Here is an 18,581-nt window from a genome sequence, read left to right as displayed (position 1 = left end):
CCTCAGTAAAAGGCACATGACAGCCCGCTTGGAGTTTGCCAAAAGGCACCTAAAGGACTCTCAGACCATGAGAAACAAGATTCTCTGGTCTAATGAAACCAAGATTGAACACTTTGGCCTGAAAGTCAAGCGTCACGTCTGGAGGAAACCTGGCACCATCCCTACAGATGGTGGCAGCATCATGCTGTGGAGATGTTTTTCAGCCTCAGGGACTGGGAGACTAGTCAGGATCGAGGGAAAGATGAACAGAGCAAAGTACAGAGAGATCCTTGATGGAAACCTGCTCCAGAGCGCTCAGGACCTCAGACCGGGGCGAAGGTTCACCTTCCAACAGGACAATGACCCTAAGCGCACAGCCAAGACAACGCAGGAGTGGCTTCGGGACAAGTCTCTGAATGTCCTTGAGTGGCCCAGCCAGAGCCCGTACTTGAACCCGATCGAACATCTCTGGAGAGACTTGAAAATAATAATAATAATATGCCATTTAGCAGACGCTTTTATCCAAAGCGACTTACAGTCATGTGCGCATACATTTGTATGTATGGGTGGTCCCGGGGATCGAACCCACTACCCTGGCGTTATAAGCGCCATGCTCTACCAATTGAGCTACAGAGGACCACCAAAATAGCTGTGCAGCGACGCTCCCCATCCAACCTAACAGAGCTTGAGAGGATCTGCAGAGAAGAATGGGAGAAACTCCCCAAATACTGGTGTGCCAAGATTGTAGCGTCATACCCAAGAAGACTCGAGGCTGTAATTGCTGCCAAAGGTCCTTCACAAAGTACTGAGTAAAGGGTCTGAATACTGACGTAACCTGAAATATCACATTTATCTTAAATGAATTTGCAACAATTTCTAAAAAGCTGTTTTTGCTTTGACATTAGGGGGTTTTGTGTGTAGAATTTATTCAATTTTAGAGTAAGGCTGTAACGTAACAAAATGTGGAAAAAGTCAAGGGGTTTGAATACTTTCTGAATGCACTGTATATACAAAAGTATGTGGACACCCGTTCAAATGAGTGTATTCGACTATTTCAGCCACACCCTTTGCTTACAGGTGTACAGTGAGGGGAAAAAAGTATTTGATCCCCTGCTGATTTTGTACGTTTGCCCACTGACAAAGAAATGATTAGACTATAATTTTAATGGTAGGTTTATTTGAACAGTGAGAGACAGAATAACAAACAAAAAAATCCAGAAGAACGCATGTCAAAAATGTTATAAATTGATTTGCATTTTAATGAGGGAAATAAGTATTTGACCCCCTCTCAATCAGAAAGATTTCTGGCTCCCAGGTGTCTTTTATACAGGTAACGAGCTGAGATTAGGAGCACACTCTTAAAGGGAGTGCTCCTAATCTCAGCTTGTTACCTGTATAAAAGACACTTGTCCACAGAAGCAATCAATCAGATTCCAAACTCTCCACCATGGCCAAGACCAAAGAGCTCTCCAAGGATGTCAGGGACAAGATTGTAGACCTACACAAGGCTGGAATGGGCTACAAGACCATCTCCAAGCAGCTTGGTGAGAAGGTGACAACAGTTGGTGCGATTATTCGCAAATGGAAGAAACACAAAATAACTGTCAATCTCCCTCGGCCTGGGGCTCCATGCAAGATCTCACCTCGTGGAGTTGCAATGATCATGAGAACGGTGAGGAATCAGCCCACAACTACACGGGAGGATCTTGTCAATGATCTCAAGGCAGCTGGGACCATAGTCACCAAGAAAACAATTGGTAACACACTACGCCGTGAAGGACTGAAATCATGCAGCTCCTGCAAGGTCCCCCTGCTCAAGAAAGCACATATACAGGCCCGTCTGAAGTTTGCCAATGAACATCTGAATGATTCAGAGGAGAACTGGGTGAAAGTGTTATGGTCAGATTAGACCAAAATCGAGCTCTTTAGCATCAACTCAATTCGCCGTGTTTGGAGGAGGAATGCTGCCTATGACCCCAAGAACACCATCCCCCACCATCAAACATGGAGGTGGAAACATTATGCTTTGGGGGTGTTTTTCTGCTAAGGGGACAGGACAACTTCACCGCATCAAAGGGACGATGGACGGGGCCATGTACCGTCAAATTTTGGGTGAGAACCTCCTTCCCTCAGCCAGGGCATTGAAAAATGGGTCGTGGATGGGTATTCCAGCATGACAATGACCCAAAACACACGGCCAAGGCAACAAAGGAGTGGCTCAAGAAGAGCACATTAAGGTCCTGGAGTGGCCTAGCCAGTCTCCAGACCTTAATTCCATAGAAAATCTGTGGAGGGAGCTGAGGGTTCGAGTTGCCAAACGTCAGCCTCGAAACCTTAATGACTTGGAGAAGATCTGCAAAGAGGAGTGGAACAAAATCCCTCCTGAGATGTGTGCAAACCTGGTGGCCAACTACAAGAAACGTCTGACCTCTGTGATTGCTCTGAGTTTTGCCACCAAGTACTAAGTCATGTTTTGCAGAGGGGTCAAATACTTATTTCCCTCATTAAAATGCAAATCAATTTATAACATTTTTGACATGCGTTTTTCAGGATTTTTTTGTTGTTATTCTGTCTTTCACTGTTCAAATAATCCTACCATTAAAATTATAGACTGATCATTGCTTTGTCAGTGGGCAAACGTACAAAATCAGCAGGGGATCAAATACTTTTTTCCCTCACTGTATATAATCGAGCACATAGCCATGCAATCTCCATAGACAAACATTGGCTGTAGAATGGCCTTACTGAAGAGCTCAGTGACTTTCAACGTGGCACCGTCATAGGATGCCACCTTTCCAACAAGTCAGTTCGTCAAATTTTTGCCCCGGTCAACTGTAAGTGCTGTTATTGTGAAGTGGAAACGTCTAGGAGCAACAACGGCTCAGCCGCAGAGTGGTAGGCCACACAAGCTCACAGAACGGGACCGCCGAGTGCTGAACCGCATAGCGCGTAAAAATCGTTTGTCCTCAGTTGCAACACTCATTACCGAGTTCCAAACGTCTTGAAGAAACGTCAGCACAATAACCGTTTGTCGGGAGCTTAATGAAATGGGTTTCCATGGCCGAGCATCTGCACATAAGCCTAAGATCACCGTACGCAATGCCAAGCGTCGCTGGAGTGGTGTAAAGCTCGCCGCCATTGGACTCAGTGGAAACACGTTCTCTGGAGTGATGAATCACGCTTCACCATCTGACGGTCCGACAGACAAATTTGGGTTTGATGGATGCTAGGAGAACGCTACCTGCCCCAATACATAGTGCCAACTGTAAAGTTTGGTGGAGGAGGAATAATGGTCTGAGGCTGTTTTTCATGGTTCAGGCTAGGCCCCTTATTTCCAGTGAAGGGAAATGTTAATGCTACAGCATACAATTACATTCTAGATGATACTGTGCTTCCAACTTTGTGTCAACAGTTTGGGGAAGGCCCTTTCCTGTTTCAGCATGACAATGCGCCCGTGCACAAAGCGAGGTCCATACAGAAATGGTTTGTCGAGATCGGTGTCGAAGAACTTGACTGGCCTGCACAGAGCCCTGACCTCAACCCCATCGAACACTTTTGGGATGAATTGGAACGCCGACTGCGAGCCAGGCCTAATCGCAGAACATCAGTGCCCGACCTCACCAATGCTTGTGGCTGAATGGAAGCAAGTCCCCGCAGCAATGTTCCAACATCTAGAGGAAATCCTTCCCAGAAGAGTGGAGGCTGTTATAGCAGCAAAGGGGGGACCAACTCCATATTAATGCCCATGATTTTGGAATGAGATGTTCGACGAGAAGGTGGTCATGTAATGTATATTGAGGCAAAAATTACAGTAGCCTACATTTAGCCAAATATAACTCAATGGAATGAACATGAAATTGACTTTAATGATTGAAATATATGGGCCTACATTATTCATCTTTTAAAATAGTCATCTCGGTTTTCATTTTTATCCTTTACTTGTTTGTAGGCTAAGAATTGCAAAGACATTGGCAACTTTGTAGCCCATTTGTAGTCAACTTCGTTCTGAAGTTATTCGCGGTCATCTTCGGAGGCAGTCGGTAAATAATGAGTGTTTTTCAAGTGCAACTTAAGTAACAATGGTTTTGGGAAACAACTCAGAGATTTAACGATGCTCCTACAAAGGTTATTACGATGAACTTAGCTTTAAGATGCTTTTGGTAAACCGGGCCCTGATCAAGGAACCAAGCGAGTTAGTGGTACAATACAGCTTAATTGCCTACACAACACTGCCCCCACGGCTGCGCAAGGAATTATACGGCGCATTCCAAATTTCATGGTGCACAGGAGTATGTAGAATGGTCGCGTGTAGTACAAGGAGCCACGCCTTATGTGACGAAAAACAACATTGCAACACTGCTAAGCTCCAAATCAATGATGTGTATAAACCCTGGATGAATGACAGGGGGCACTATATTGAAGCCACCACGCAGCCATTTTGGTACTCCTTCATTATAAAACATTATTTGGAAGCTATAAAAATGCATTTATTAATGTCTAGATTCATTTTTGACAAGTATATTCCATTACAGACAGCTTAATGCATACTTTTAAATTATATGTGAACTGAACATAAACATTATAAAATAGAAACCTATTCCTTAAAGTATTTTTTTTAGAGCGTACTCATTTTACTGTCCCCACTGCAACAAATAAATACTAAAATACACCTATTTTATTGAAATACTATAGAATTCCATTCATTCCTATGGAGGACTCCTTCAGAGTAGTGCCAATATGCGGCCGGTGGCTTTAAAGCCTCTAATTGGCCAAAACATAGCATCAGCAATCCAGGGTTTTTATATACAGTACCTCAGTGGTATAAATACCCCTTTAGGTGGTGGTATACGCGTCTCCAAGTCCCAAGTGTTGCATGACAGGGCATGAGGTCAGAGGTCCGTGGGTCAGCAGCAGATCCAGATGGTACCTTTCCACTTTGCGAAGAAGAGGGTTACGGGCCGCCCATTGTGATGACGAACATGGACCAAAATGTAACCCCAAATATTTGGAGTGCGGTCCATAACGTGCATGGGGGGTGTTGGGTTAGTGTTTTGTTACCTAAAAATGACACGTGCCCCCCACAGTCATGGCCAGGCCAGAACGTACGTCTCTGACCGAAACATCCACAATAAATGTGCAGAAGTAGTTTCTGCGGCTGTTGCAGTGTCGCTATGTTGTTTACCTTAAGGCAAAGCTCTATGCTAAACCAGCAAAGTGTCTGGTTTTCAGATGTTTATTCTAAATCCCAGCTAAACTAAACAACACGTATTGTTTTCTACAATGAAGTCAACTTTGGGGCTGTAATTTCCTGCACCACAAACGAGAGAAGAATGATTATGTGTGTGTTAACATTTCACTTCTAAAGGCCAGAAAACTGGCCTCCAGTTTATGTCATTAGGGTAAAGATATTTGACCCATTAGTAGTATGATATGTGAGTGAAATGTTAGTAGTATGATACTGTATATAAGTGAAATATTTGTCCCTACAGCAAAATTATTTGGGCCCAAATCCGGCCCACATACGTATACAAGGTTACCGACGAGGCCCAGTTACCACTTGGAATTACGGTCCAGAAGCAGGCCAGCTCTGGTTGCCATACCTAAACCAGATATCTTCACCGGGAAGGCCCGACCTTGCACTGGACCACATTAATTTGCTGTCTGGGTGGAATGGAATTATATTAAGGTCAAACCTTAGGGGTTGATTTAAATCATCATTGTACCAGCTTTAACCCATCTCCAACTCATTTTGAAATGAGTTTACAGAACAAATAACATAGCAAATACGATATGATAGCCTATCAAAAACAATGGACAAATCCATTGATCCCCATTCAAATGATGAGTAACAAATAGGTTTGGACTCCTTTACCTTTGTGTGGTTCCACTGGCTCGAACATGTTGTTCCACTGGCTCTGTTGGTTGTAGTGTGGTTCTTACATCACCAAAGGGGTCTGGATTTGATTGCCGCATGGTCCACATACAGTGCATTCAGAAAGTATTCAGACCTAGTGACTTTTTCCACATTTTGTTGCGTTACAGCCTTATTCTAAAATGGATCAATTGTTTTGTTTCCTCATCAATCTACACACAATACCCCATAATGACAAAGCAAAAACTGGTTTCAGACCCTTTACTCAGCACTTTGTTGAAGCACCTTTGGTAGCGATTACAACCTTGAGTCTTCTTGGGTATGACGCTACAAGCTTGGCACACCTGTATTTGGGGAGTTTCTCCCATTCTTCTCTGCAGATCCTCTCAAGCTCTGTCAGGTTGAATGGGGAGCATCGCTGCACAGCTATTTTCAAGTCTCTCCAGAGATGTTCGATAGGGTTCAAGTACGGGCTCTAGCTGGGCCACTCAAGGACATTCAGAGACTTGTCCCGAAGCCACTCCTGTGTTGTCTTGGCTGTGTGCTTAGGGTCGTTGTGTTGCTGGAAGGTGAACATTCGCCCCAGTCTGAGGACCTGTGCGCTCTGGAGCAGGTTTTCATCAAGGATCTCTCTGTACTTTGCGCCGTTCATCTTTCCCTCGATCCTGACTAGTCTCCCAGTCCCTTCCAATGAAAAACATCCCCACAGCATGATGCTGCCACCACCATGCTTCACCTTAGGGATGGTTTCAGGTTTCCTCCAGACGTGACGCTTGGCATTCAGGCCAAAGCGTTCAATCTTGGTTTCTTCAAACCAGGGAATCTTGTTTCTCATGGTCTGAGAGTCCTTTAGGTGCCTTTTGGCAAACTCCAAGCGGGCTGTCATGTGCCTTTTACTGATGAGTGGCTTCTGTCTGGCCACTCTACCATAAAGGCCTGATTGGTGGAGTGCTGCAGAGATGGTTGTCCTTCTGGAAGGTTCTCCCATCTTTACAGAGGAACTCTGGAGCTCTGTCAGATTGACCATCGGGTACTTGGTCACCTCCCTGACCAAGGCCCTTCTCCCCCGATTACTCAGTATGGTCGGGCAGCCAGCTTTAGGAAGAGTCTTGGTTGCTCCAAACTTCTTCCATTTAAGAATGATGGAAGCCACTGTGTTCTTGGGGACCTTCAATGCTGCAGAAATGTTTTAGTACCCTTCCCCAGATCTGTGCCTCGACACAATCCTGTCTCGGAGCTCTACGGCCAATTCCTTCGACCTCATGGCTTGCTTCTTGCTCTGACATGCACTGTCAACTGTGGGACTTTGTATAAACAGGTGTGTGCCTTTCCAAATCATGTCCAATCAATTGAATTTACCACAGGTGGACTCCAATCAAGTTGTAGAAATATCTCAAGGATGATCAATGGAAACAGGATGCACCTGAGCTCAATTTCGAGTCTCATAGTAAAGGGTCTCAATACTTGTGTAAATAAGGTATTTTTGTTGTTTATTTTTATTGCATTTGCACACATTTCAAAAACCTGTTTTCGCTTTGCCATTATGGGGTATTGTGTGTAGATTGATTAGAAAAAATGAATTTAATCAATTTTAGAATAAGGCTGTAACATAAGAAAATGTTGAAAAGTCAAGGGGTCTGAATACTTTCTGAATGCACTAACTGTAAGTCACTGGATAAAATGTACAGTATCTGGCCTCAAAGGTCAACATTCCCTTTACTGCTAGATACCACCATGTCCACACACTGGATAGGAGTGTCTGCCAAAATGACCAGATGCCAAGTGTATACTACATAAGTGTATAAGACTGTATATAGACATACGCTGTATTCCTAATGAAAGTAGAGCTAGTGTACAGAATACTCCCTAGGTTATATGTTCACTGGTCTCTGAAGACGTCTAGCCTCTGTCAGCCCTGAATGGGGACTACACCCATCTGTCCATGCACTGACTGAACCCATCCGTGTGGGCAGCATGCCTGGCCTTTTTAATTGTAATACATGTCTCTGTGTGAGCTTTCATATTGCCTCCCCTTCTTTTCTCCTCATGCCCCCATGTTCCACTCTTGCTGCCAACATTAAAATCCAGGTGACTGGAGTGTGGTCTGAGATCGGATATCGGCTGAACACGGCTTCCAATTTCCCTGGGCTGTGGGCTGTGATTGGCAAAGGATAGACTCTGCCGATCATGGGTGCTGTGCCAATGTTAACACCTTGTGCAACAAAACACATTTATAGCTAGGAAAATTAGATCAAGCGCAAGTTTTGCGCACCTCTCCTCTTGACAGCCCTATTTCAAAAAGCACCACAGTGGTAATAGCAAGTCTTGATAACAGCAACATATTTAAAAAATAGATATATACATGTACAGATATGTTCTAGATTCAAGTGTCTTTTCTAAATAAACACCTAATTTATTTGTACTATGTTTCATAAGTGGCAGGTAGGCTATACCACAATAGCTGCAGAATGTATTTTCAACTACAACTCAATTATCCATCTTTTGCATTTAAAACACCATTTTGGGAACCTAATGCTAAGGTACCAGAGGTCAATAGAGACTCAACATTGTCAACAGGGAAGGTTGTGAGGTGTGTGTGTACTTTACGCATATATTTTACAAATATATGTACATATTCTTTTTCATATATAGATTTGATATATAGATTTTCCCAATCCTATTTAAATATATTATTTTTCCATATGGGATACTACAGCATAGCTCTGCCATACTCTATGTACAGTAATACAGTATTTGGTTTATACAGACCAATAACAAAGAAACTCAAAGGGGAACAACCAAAATTCATATTGTAAAGCGTTGCTATTTGTGAGTGGAGTGGTTAGTATAAGCTATTTTGAGTATATCATATAAAATGCCTAGACAACACTATGGAAAAGACAGACGCCCACACAGTTATAACGTCATGTGCCCCTGTGTTGCACAGAGCATGAAAGTTCCCTTTCTATCAATCTTATCTAGAAACTAAGCAAGTGGTTTTACTGAAAGGAAGGAACTGCTTCCTGTTATGATGTCATGAAAATCAAACCAATGGTGTACAACTTCGGCTGCAGAACAGCCTCTAGACTAGAGGAAAGAGTTTTAACCACAGGAGGCTGCTGAGGAGAGGACGGCTCATAATAATGGTTGGAATGGAGTAAATGGAATGGTGTTGGTGTTCGTTACCATTCCATTTATGTGTTCTTTACCATTCCATTTATTCCAGAGCCCGTCCTCCCCAATTAAGGTACCACAGGTCGCCTGTGGTTTTAACGTCATCTTAAGCAGTGAAACCACTTATTTCTTTGGAGATACCAGATAACGCATAATCTGGTGTTAATATTTACTACACCCATCATCATAAAAGTATGTCTGTGAAATAGTATCATGACATTTTAAGAAAAATGGCAACAAATGTATTTTTAAGTTGTATTTTAATATTAAATGTAATATTACACTTTTTATTCCTCTGAATATATATATATATATATGTGCCACATTACGAAAACTCACAAATATTAAGTATTTCTGTTTATAAGTATACACACGTGTCACAAACAAACATAGAAAAAGAAGCAGGAAACATTTTTATAAATCTGTATACTGTGTTAGAACGCTGAAGTGCTCTTAGCTGCTCGTGGTTTTGTCACATTTCACTGTGTAATGACTTAAGAAATCACTTGAAGTTCATTTCAAGAACAAAATAAAAACAACATATAATATAACTGCACACACTCCCCCTGAAGGAGCGTGTGTAAGGCAACACTTGCAGTAGCAGAGGTTTATATATACACACAGTTAAGGATAGAAAGCTATAGGGCCACATGTTTGAGTGGATCCATGTTACAGCTATACTGTGAAACTATACTATGCTATAATCGTTCACATTCATAAAAATAATTGCATTCTATGATTGTTATCCCTGGACTATTCTTACGCTATTCCAAATCATGGGATTCCTAACCTCCGTTTTCAAGTATCTCTTGGTATGCACATTTTCATTTCAGCCAGTCGTACTTCACCAAGTCTGTTTGAATGTTTTAGATTTACAGACTTTATAGCGGTGAGATGGTTAGAATGAAAACCTGAATACACAGGAGTTCTTCAGTATTTAATGATTGAAACTTTTCAATGAAGGCACTTTTCAAACATTGTAATTCTGCTGGCATGTTTCTCTGTTTAATGACTCATGGCTATAATCTTAGAGTTTTAAGGAAAATGATTGTTTTGTTTCAGTAATATGATTCTCCTGCCATTAAAACCCACATGAAATGTTGCAGTGTGGTGTGAGTAAAAATTATGGCACCTTTTTAGGTACATTAATGCTTTAGGGTTGATGAGCTGTAAATGTCACAACAATAGCCAGCTGTCACCGCAGGCAGACAGATAGAAAGCTTCACTTTGGTCCAATACCTTCTATAGGTGTAAAGGTGTGGTATCAGGACTACAAATGGCTATTATTTTATAACAGTTTCAGTGAAAATATTCACTTTTGAAATGTAGGGCCTAACAGTTGTCATTAAGAAAGGCTTGTGACCTGGAGACCCCAGTGTTTTGACTCTGTATGTCTCTCCACGCGTCAACTTTGAACAGCTACTAAATTAAGTTGTATTGGGATGTGGAGACTCCATAGGATTTTTAAGAACTTGGGTTTAAGTGGGTGTTCAGGTGTGAACATACACCATTTTTTTCCCTCAGAGCTGTACATACACACCAACTGTCTCCCAATATTTTGCAGCGTACAAAGAAACAAACGTACACATTTTGCATAGCGATAAAGCCACTCCACAAAGTCACACTTACAAAAGAGACCTTAAACTTGAAATGTCCACTCGTGTCTTCTTCTCTCTTGTTGGATGAATTGTCCATGAGAATTCCACAGATTGGAAGATAGACACCCAATTCTGCCACCCACAGGTTTTTGTTTTTAAAACTAAAACGTGAGAAAAATACAGGAAGAATCAGACACTTGTCATTAAGTCAGTGTACTGGAAAGGGGCAAGGCCACTTCAGTGGAGGGGGGGGGGGTGCCTCCTATCCACATTCAACACTCAGAAGTCCCAAATGTAATGGACTCGGACAACGGCCCCCTATTCACCTCCTCAGTTTATCATATTTTTGTCCCCGCACATCATCCTTAATCACTCCTCTTCATCTTTTTATCTGTCCTTTCAGAAAGGTAAGGTATCCATGAAGATTTTGTCTACGATGGGTGGTGGGGGGACCAGGTCCTCCAGCTTCAAGTAGAAGATGCGCTGCAGGCCCTGGGTGCAGAGGGTGCGCAGCTCAGGGAGCTTCCCCAGCAGTCGGGACAGGAAGTTGGGCTGGGGCCGCCCCGCATCGGAGCCACTGCTGGTCACATGGTCCCTCAGACAGGTGATGAGGCGGTTCTGGAACTCCTCCACCCGTTTGGGCTCTTTAAGGCCATGGCGATCTGAGGAGAAACCACAAGGAGAAACATCTTGATGATTAACATGAATGGCCTTGTGAATGGCATTTCACTGCTGTATCCTGTGCACGTGACCAATAAACTCTGATTATTTTGATTTGGCTATAGCCTATATCACATGCATATGGTATGCTTGTTTCAGTGTAGCAACTACAGTGCCTTCAGAAAGTATTCATACCCCTTGACTTATTCCACATTTTGTTGTGTTACAGCCTGAATTCAAAATTGATTAAATAGATGTTATTTCGCACCCATCTACACACAATACATTTTTACATTTACATTTTAGTCATTTAGCAGACACTCTTATCCAGAGCATACATGTTTTTGTTTTTCATACTGGCCCCCCGTGGGAATCGAACCCACAACCCTGGCGTTGCAAGCGCCATGCTCTACCAACTGAGCTACACGTACCCCATAATGAAAAAGTGAACACTTTTTTTTCTTTTAGCAAATGTATTGAAAATGAAATACAGAAATATCTCATTTACATAAGTATTCACACCCCTGAGTCAATACTTTGTAGAAGCACCTTTGGCAGCGATTACAGCTGTGAGTCTTTCTGGGTAAGTCTCTAAGAGCTTTCCACACCTGGATGTTCTTGTCAAAATTCTTCAAGCTCTGTCAAATTGGTTGCTGATCATTGCTAGACAACCATTTTTAGGTCTTGCCATAGATTTTCAAGTAGATTTAAGTCACAACTGTAACTCGGCCACTCAGGAACACTTACTGTCTTTTTGGTAAGCAACTCCAGTGTAGATTTGTCCTGCTTAAAGGTGAATTCACCTCCCAGTGTCTGGTGGAAAGCAGACTGAACCAAGTTTTCCTTTAGGATTTTTGCCTGTGCTTAGCTCCATTCCATTTCTTTTTTATCCTGAAAAACTCCTGAGTCCTTAACGATTACAAGCATACCCATAACATGACACAGCCACCCTATGCTTGAAAATATGGAGAGTGGTACTCAGCAATGTGTTGTTTTGGAATTACCCCAAACATAACACTTTGTATTCAGGACAAAAAGTGAATTGCTTTGCCACATTTTTTAGCAGTATTACTTTAGTGCCTTGTTGCAAATGGGATGCATGTTTTGGAATATTTGTTTATTATGTACAGGCTTCCTTCTTTTCACTGTCAATTAAGTTAGTAATGTGGAGTTACTACAATGTTGTTGATCCATCCTCAGTTTTCTCCTATCACAGCCATTAAACTGTAACTGTTTTAAAGTCACCATTGGCCTCATGGTGAAATCCCTCAGCGGTTTCCTTCCTCTCTGGCAATTGAGTTAGGAAGGACGCCTTGTATCTTTGTAGTGACTGGGTTTATTGACACACCATCCAAAGTGTAATTAATAACTTCACCATGCTCAAAGGGATAATCAATGTGTGTATATATATATATATATATATATATATTTTTTAATACATTTACCAAATAGGTGCCCTTCTTTGGAGGCATTGGAAAACCTCCCTGGTCTTTGTGATTGAATCTGTGTTTGAATTTCGCTGCTCGACTGAGGGGCCTTACAGATAATTGTATATGTGGAGTACAGAGATGAGGTAGTCAAAAATCATGTTAAACAATATTATTGCACACAGAGTGAGTCCATGCAACTTATTATGTGACTTGTTAAGCAAATGTTTACTCCTGAACTTATTCAGACTTGCCATAACAAAGGGGTTGAATAGTTATTGTCTTAAGACATTTCAGCTTTTAATTTTTCATTAATTTGTAAAAACTTCAAACATAATTCCACTTTGACATTATGGGGTATGTGTGTAGGCCAGTGACAAATCTAAATGTAATCTATTTTAAATTCAGGCTGTAACACAACAAAATGTGGAAAAGGTCAAGGGGTGTGAATACTTTCTGAAGGCACTGTACACTTATGAGTTATTCCTTTCAGCTCCTAGTGGAGCAAATAAGTGGCTCACTAAAACATACTGTATAGTGAAATTGTGTGTGTGTGTGTGTTTGTGCATGTGTTTGTATGTGAATGTGTCTCACCTGTGATGATGACGAGTGCTGCGAGGCAGGCGAATGAGGACACGTCCAGGTTCATGCGGTGGAGGCTCTGGGAGAAGTCCATAATGGAGTCGATCCAGTCGCCAAAGCCTCGCACACACTGCATACGGTGAAGTACCACGCCGTTGCAGAAGATCAGCTTGTCTTTCTCAGGACTCGACCTAGACACAGAACAGTCTTAACATATATTGCAGAAACATTGGGCACACATTTGTGTTGTTTACGGAATTATAGAGTAAATGTGTGCACCCCAAATGGCACTATTCCCTATTTACTGCAATACTTTTGACCAGGGCCCATAGGGAATAGGGTGCCATTTGGGATGCAGACAATGGTTACAGTGGTAATTATACCTGTATGCTAGCCGGAGGATGAAGAGTTCCACGAAAGCAGATTCCAGGAGCAGCTCTTGGTCTTCCGGGCAGAAGGCGGTGAATCCCGGGATGATCTCGGCCCATTTCCGGATCACATCCATGGTGCCTGTCAGCAGGTCGTAGAACTGCTGGATGTCATTGGCATCCTCTTTCTCTGACAGGCTAGCCACTGTCTCCTGGTACTGTGGGGTGGAGAGGAAAGAAAGGGATGACTCACTGCCTCTGATGTCCCTCTCTTCATAACATGTAGTGTGAAATGGGATCGAGATCACTGCCATCAAAGAAGCTTAATTACATAACAACTATATTATAGCAAGAAGCTTAACTTTTAACAACAGCAACTGGCTAAATTCTGAGAGAGATTCAGACAACCAATAACATGATGTTCCATGAGTCACATGTCTGGAGGTCTTACCTTGGAGTAGTCCAGCTTTCCAATGGCGGGGTTGGAGTCTATGTGAGCCCTGACAAGAGAGGCGATGATGTTGACGGGTGGGGTGGTGGACACTGACTCCGGCACAGTCTTGGCTTTAGAGGGCAGACGACCCCTGCGACCTTTCAGGCTGTCTGTGCGGACGACTGTAAGTGAGAGAAAGAGAGTGAGAAAGAGAAAATGACTCTCACTGACTGTACGTGTCTGAGATTCTCATGTGACTGTCACTACAAGCCTCTGTTTCACTAAATAACTGCTATAACCATTTCAGTTTATCGTTTTCTACGACTGGGCAGAGTAAAGCTTCAGTTTCGCATGGCTTTCATTCTTAGCTTGGGTTTCACATGACTGTCAGTGCGAGCTTGGTTTTCACTTCACATATACTAGACACTGAAGGCTTTAAGGGAGTGTGACATGGCATTACCTTCTTTCACCATTCCCACCACCAGGCACTTCTGGAAACGGCAGAATTGGCAGCGGTTCCTCCGCCGCTTGTCTACTGGACAGTCTTTGTTAGCTAGACACACATATTTAGCATTCTTCTGTACAGTTCGCTGCAAGAAGAGAAAAAAAAAACAAAGAACAGTGTGATTATTTTCCTGCACATTTCTCAAAGTTCCCCTTTCTCTTGTATAATCAGTTTCTTACTAGTGAGCACTTCTACTGAAACTGGAGCCAAGTTATGCATGAATATTACAGATGTTATTATATGTAACTGAATCATAAAAACTTCCTATGCAGACAGCCTGTGAAATAATAATAATAATAATAATAGAACTACTGTGAAGCTTCCTACCTTAAAGAAGCCCTTGCAGCCCTCACAGGTGCGGACCCCGTAGTGCTGACAGGAGGCGTTGTCCCCACACACTGCACAGCGACCCTCGTTGGCCCCGGGGCTGCAGGACTTAGGGGACGACATGGGCCTCTCCATGAGCCCGGGGCTGTCCATGGACCCCTGGTCCAGGGACAAGGGGGCGTAATGGAGCTGGGAGGCATTCCTCTGGGAGGGCTGGAAGAAAGGGTCATCCTCACCCTGCTGGGGGCCCTGGTGCTGCCCCAGGGGGGAGTGCTGATCTACGGTGGGGTTGAAGGTGAAGAAGGAGGGCTGCTGAGCCAGGCCTGACTTATCGGCCACCCAGCACCCAGGGTCTGGGGAGTAGGGGCTGAAGGGTGAGTCCCAGACTGGGCCAGGCTGACTCTGGAAGCCCGGGGTGGGTGGGGAGGCGGCGGCTGATGCGGGGCTGCCGTAGTAATCGGAGCCGCAGGAGGACAGCGTCTCTTCGAGGTAGCTGAGGGCGAAGGAGCCCGGGTAGCAGCTGTATACCTGGATGTCGTCCAGTTTAAAGGCTGAGTGCTGAGCCTGAGGGCTGGAGGCGCCGCCGGCTGAGTGGCCGGAGGGGGCGTTGGAGGCAGAGGTGGAGGTGGTGATCTGGCAGGAGTAGGCGTCAAACTCGCCCACGTAGCCGCTGCCCACCAGGGTGTTGATGCTGGGGAGGGAGGAGGCGGTGAGCTGGTCCTGCTGGGCACCGATGTCCATGGCCAGCTTAGCACTGAGTTCGGGGTTCAGGAACTCAGAGCTGAAGTAGTTGTTGTCGTAGGGCACAGTTCCATACTGAGTTTGAACACAGGGCATCGCTAGAAAAAATAAAATAAAATAGTATTTAAGAAAAATATTCCAAAGCCAAATAGTTGCACTTAGTCGTTGTTCTCTATCAAAACATGAGGCCAACATTAACTTAGGACAATAATTGAAATCCTTGCTGAAATTACGAAATAATTGAAATGGTGACAGTAATGTAGCATGAGTAGACCCTATAGGCCAACCTGCCTTATGCTCCAAGCTCACCATCACCCCAGCCAAACTAGGTGCAATAACCCGTAAACAACTCTACAACCATCATCTGCAAGCCTCAAGTCAACAACACTGAAGAAACTTAACTGGTCTTAGGAATCCCTTTTTAACACCTCTCCAACAGCACATCCAGACATCATCCCATACAGAAACACTTCCATTTCCCCCCCTCTCCTCACGCTGCCACAGCTTTAGCCCTCTTGGTACCCCTTTGCTGATTCCGAGAACATCCAGAAAACCGGTTTTCCAGGTTATGGGGAGATAGTCTTGCTGGAGGATATTGTGTTACTGGCTTTTAATGCTTCGATTATGAACAGGGCAACCCTCCTCCCCAAGGACTGACAGTACTAAGGAGTCCAGGGGATTGGGTTTCAGAGTGGGCTAAATGCCAGCTGAAGAGGGGAAGGTGGCAGGGCAGAGGGCTTTGGGGGGGTGCTAGGGTGTCTTTAGCAGCTGGACGTGTGTATTTCATGTCTACCTCAGAACTGTCAATATCAGATCAATATTGGATCTGGAGGACTTTTCTCCAGGAGGTGTTCTCTCACAGAACTGTAGCTATAATCATCTGATCCAATTAATCTCTTAACTATTGTCTTAATTCAATGTCAGTTAAACCACAATGAAGGCTGTTGGTCAATCAGTCTAAGCTGTGATTATCTCAAGACATCCTTGCATGACTAAACACAATGTAAAATAAACAATTATCCTAAAAACGTTCATTTATGTGCAATCCCTGAAATGGAAGACACTGCTTTTTCCTAGTTATATCATCATCAACAACATGTCTGGGTGTAGGCTATTCTGCCCCAAAGCAGTTTGAATCTCTTAGCATGTGCTTTGGTGAGAGAAACTATACACTTGTTGCACACAAACTAGAGTAAGAAACATCCTTGACCTATGAAAAGGTTGCCAACATCAAAAGGTCACAAGTTAACTTCTGAAATCCGTGTGGAACATGCATGCATAGGATATGTGTGCATCATCTGATAAACTGAGGACAAGAGCGATACAATAGTGAGACATCCGATACTGCCACCGCCTCCTCTTGAACACAGTACAACGACTGGCCATATCGCCACCTGTCTGCCTTTCATAATAGTATCCTAAATTGGTAGCAATGTGATGCATAAGCCTATTTAATATAATAAAATAATACACATAGATTAAGTTTCAAATATCTGACCATGAAGAGCAAATCATACAAAACTAGAAATAGCCTACCACTCACATTCTCAACCATTTCCTTTCAATATTTCAAGCCTCGAAATTATGTAATCATAAAGCCTACACAGCAAACAATACTTGGGCTATTTCAGACCATCAATACACCCCTATTGTACCCATATAAAAGGCCCTATAACAGCATAGGCTACAGATGGGCTTTTGAAGAGTGCGGCAAAGAGAAATCATTGATAAAGAACTGGGGGAGTGTGCACTGACCAACACATACGCAAGTCACAAGCGTGATAGCGCTCAATGTTGAATGCAGTCAAGTCTACAACGATATCCAAGACATCTAGCATTTGGTCTGACATGTTATTAACTTATTATTTGATTGACAATTTCAGCAGCTGTAGCCTACTCGAATAGGAAAGTAGCATCTATATATTGAATTGGCTGTATGCCATTAGAAAATAGAAAGAGACTACAACTATCAAATGATCAAGAAAACAAATATTCCGCAATTGCAAGTAGGATAAAATGCAACAAATCATTACATTAAGCAAGCGTTTTAGTAGGGTAAAGTTTTCAAATAATAAAAAGGCATCCCTGCCAATCGGATCCATAAAAAAACAGTGAAGAGCACATATAAGAAAGACCTTTTACTAACCTGCTCTATAAATCCTCTAAATTCCTTAGCCAACTTGTCATTTATTCCGAGGATGGATAAGCATCAAATGTGTTACAACCTCTGTTTACAGTTCAGAAAGGCAATGAAATCTTCAGACTTGAGGTACAGCGCAATTTATATAGTGACTTTTATTTTGCCGTTACGTCAGTTAGTCCCGGCTCTAGGCGTGGCTTTTCCCATATATGACAAACGGGGCGGTGACTTTTCCGGGTCAGGAGCCAATGGAATCGTTCTCACACAGTCGTCCTCATCACTCTGACGCACGCTCGGGATTCCATTGACGCAAGCGCCTGCGGAGTAGTCTGATCTAAATTTAGACCTTTTTACATACGTGGTGCTATTACTGCCTGCCATAGGCTAAAATTAAACGTCTGATGATTACATTTTATTGCTAAAAACTAAGTTAAAATTGATAACTGCCAAATGAGTGCCAGAGATAATAATTATAGGTTTGTCATCTCAAGGAAGTCCTTGTAAAGCCTAGATGCTGGGTCGTTTTGTTTAAGTCTATTTAAATATCACAACTATAGGCTATTCAAATTGTACACGATGTAGCCTATATATAGGCTAGTATGTCTAGTCTAACAAATAATTTGCAAACAGGAACATACATATAGGGAGTTTATATACACAATTGCTCAGTTAGGCCTAACCCAATGGCTATAATAGCTGTAGGCAATGTAACAATTAGTAATTACAATACTTGTTCAACTGTAATTACAGGAATAATTATACAGTAATAAGGGCA

The 18,581-nt window shown here is 42.9% G+C and overlaps 1 protein-coding gene across 2 annotated transcripts; it reads right to left on the bottom strand.

The window, feature by feature from the left end:
• Nucleotides 1–9,417: 9,417 nt before the first annotated feature.
• On the bottom strand, nucleotides 9,418–17,929 carry LOC121575123 (nuclear receptor subfamily 4 group A member 1-like). Of its 2 annotated transcripts, none has more exons than XM_045223029.1 (7): nucleotides 17,813–17,929; nucleotides 14,926–15,764; nucleotides 14,554–14,683; nucleotides 14,112–14,275; nucleotides 13,676–13,878; nucleotides 13,305–13,483; nucleotides 9,418–11,285 (listed from the first exon to the last, which is right to left on the bottom strand). In XM_045223029.1, exons 2-7 carry the CDS (start codon nucleotides 15,760–15,762, stop codon nucleotides 11,023–11,025), a joined length of 1,776 nt encoding a protein of 591 aa, XP_045078964.1. In that variant the 5' UTR covers nucleotides 15,763–15,764; nucleotides 17,813–17,929; the 3' UTR covers nucleotides 9,418–11,022. The 2 variants fall into 2 exon arrangements, with proteins under 2 accessions (XP_045078964.1, XP_045078965.1); XM_045223030.1 differs by lacking the exon at nucleotides 17,813–17,929 and adding an exon at nucleotides 16,069–16,385.
• Nucleotides 17,930–18,581: the final 652 nt, after the last annotated feature.

Source organism: Coregonus clupeaformis, chromosome 10, assembly GCF_020615455.1.
Source record: "Coregonus clupeaformis isolate EN_2021a chromosome 10, ASM2061545v1, whole genome shotgun sequence".
Classification (NCBI taxonomy): Eukaryota; Metazoa; Chordata; class Actinopteri; order Salmoniformes; family Salmonidae; genus Coregonus; species Coregonus clupeaformis.
The sequence above is the reverse complement of the archived record's forward strand: the minus strand, read 5'-3'. Positions and strand labels throughout refer to the sequence as shown.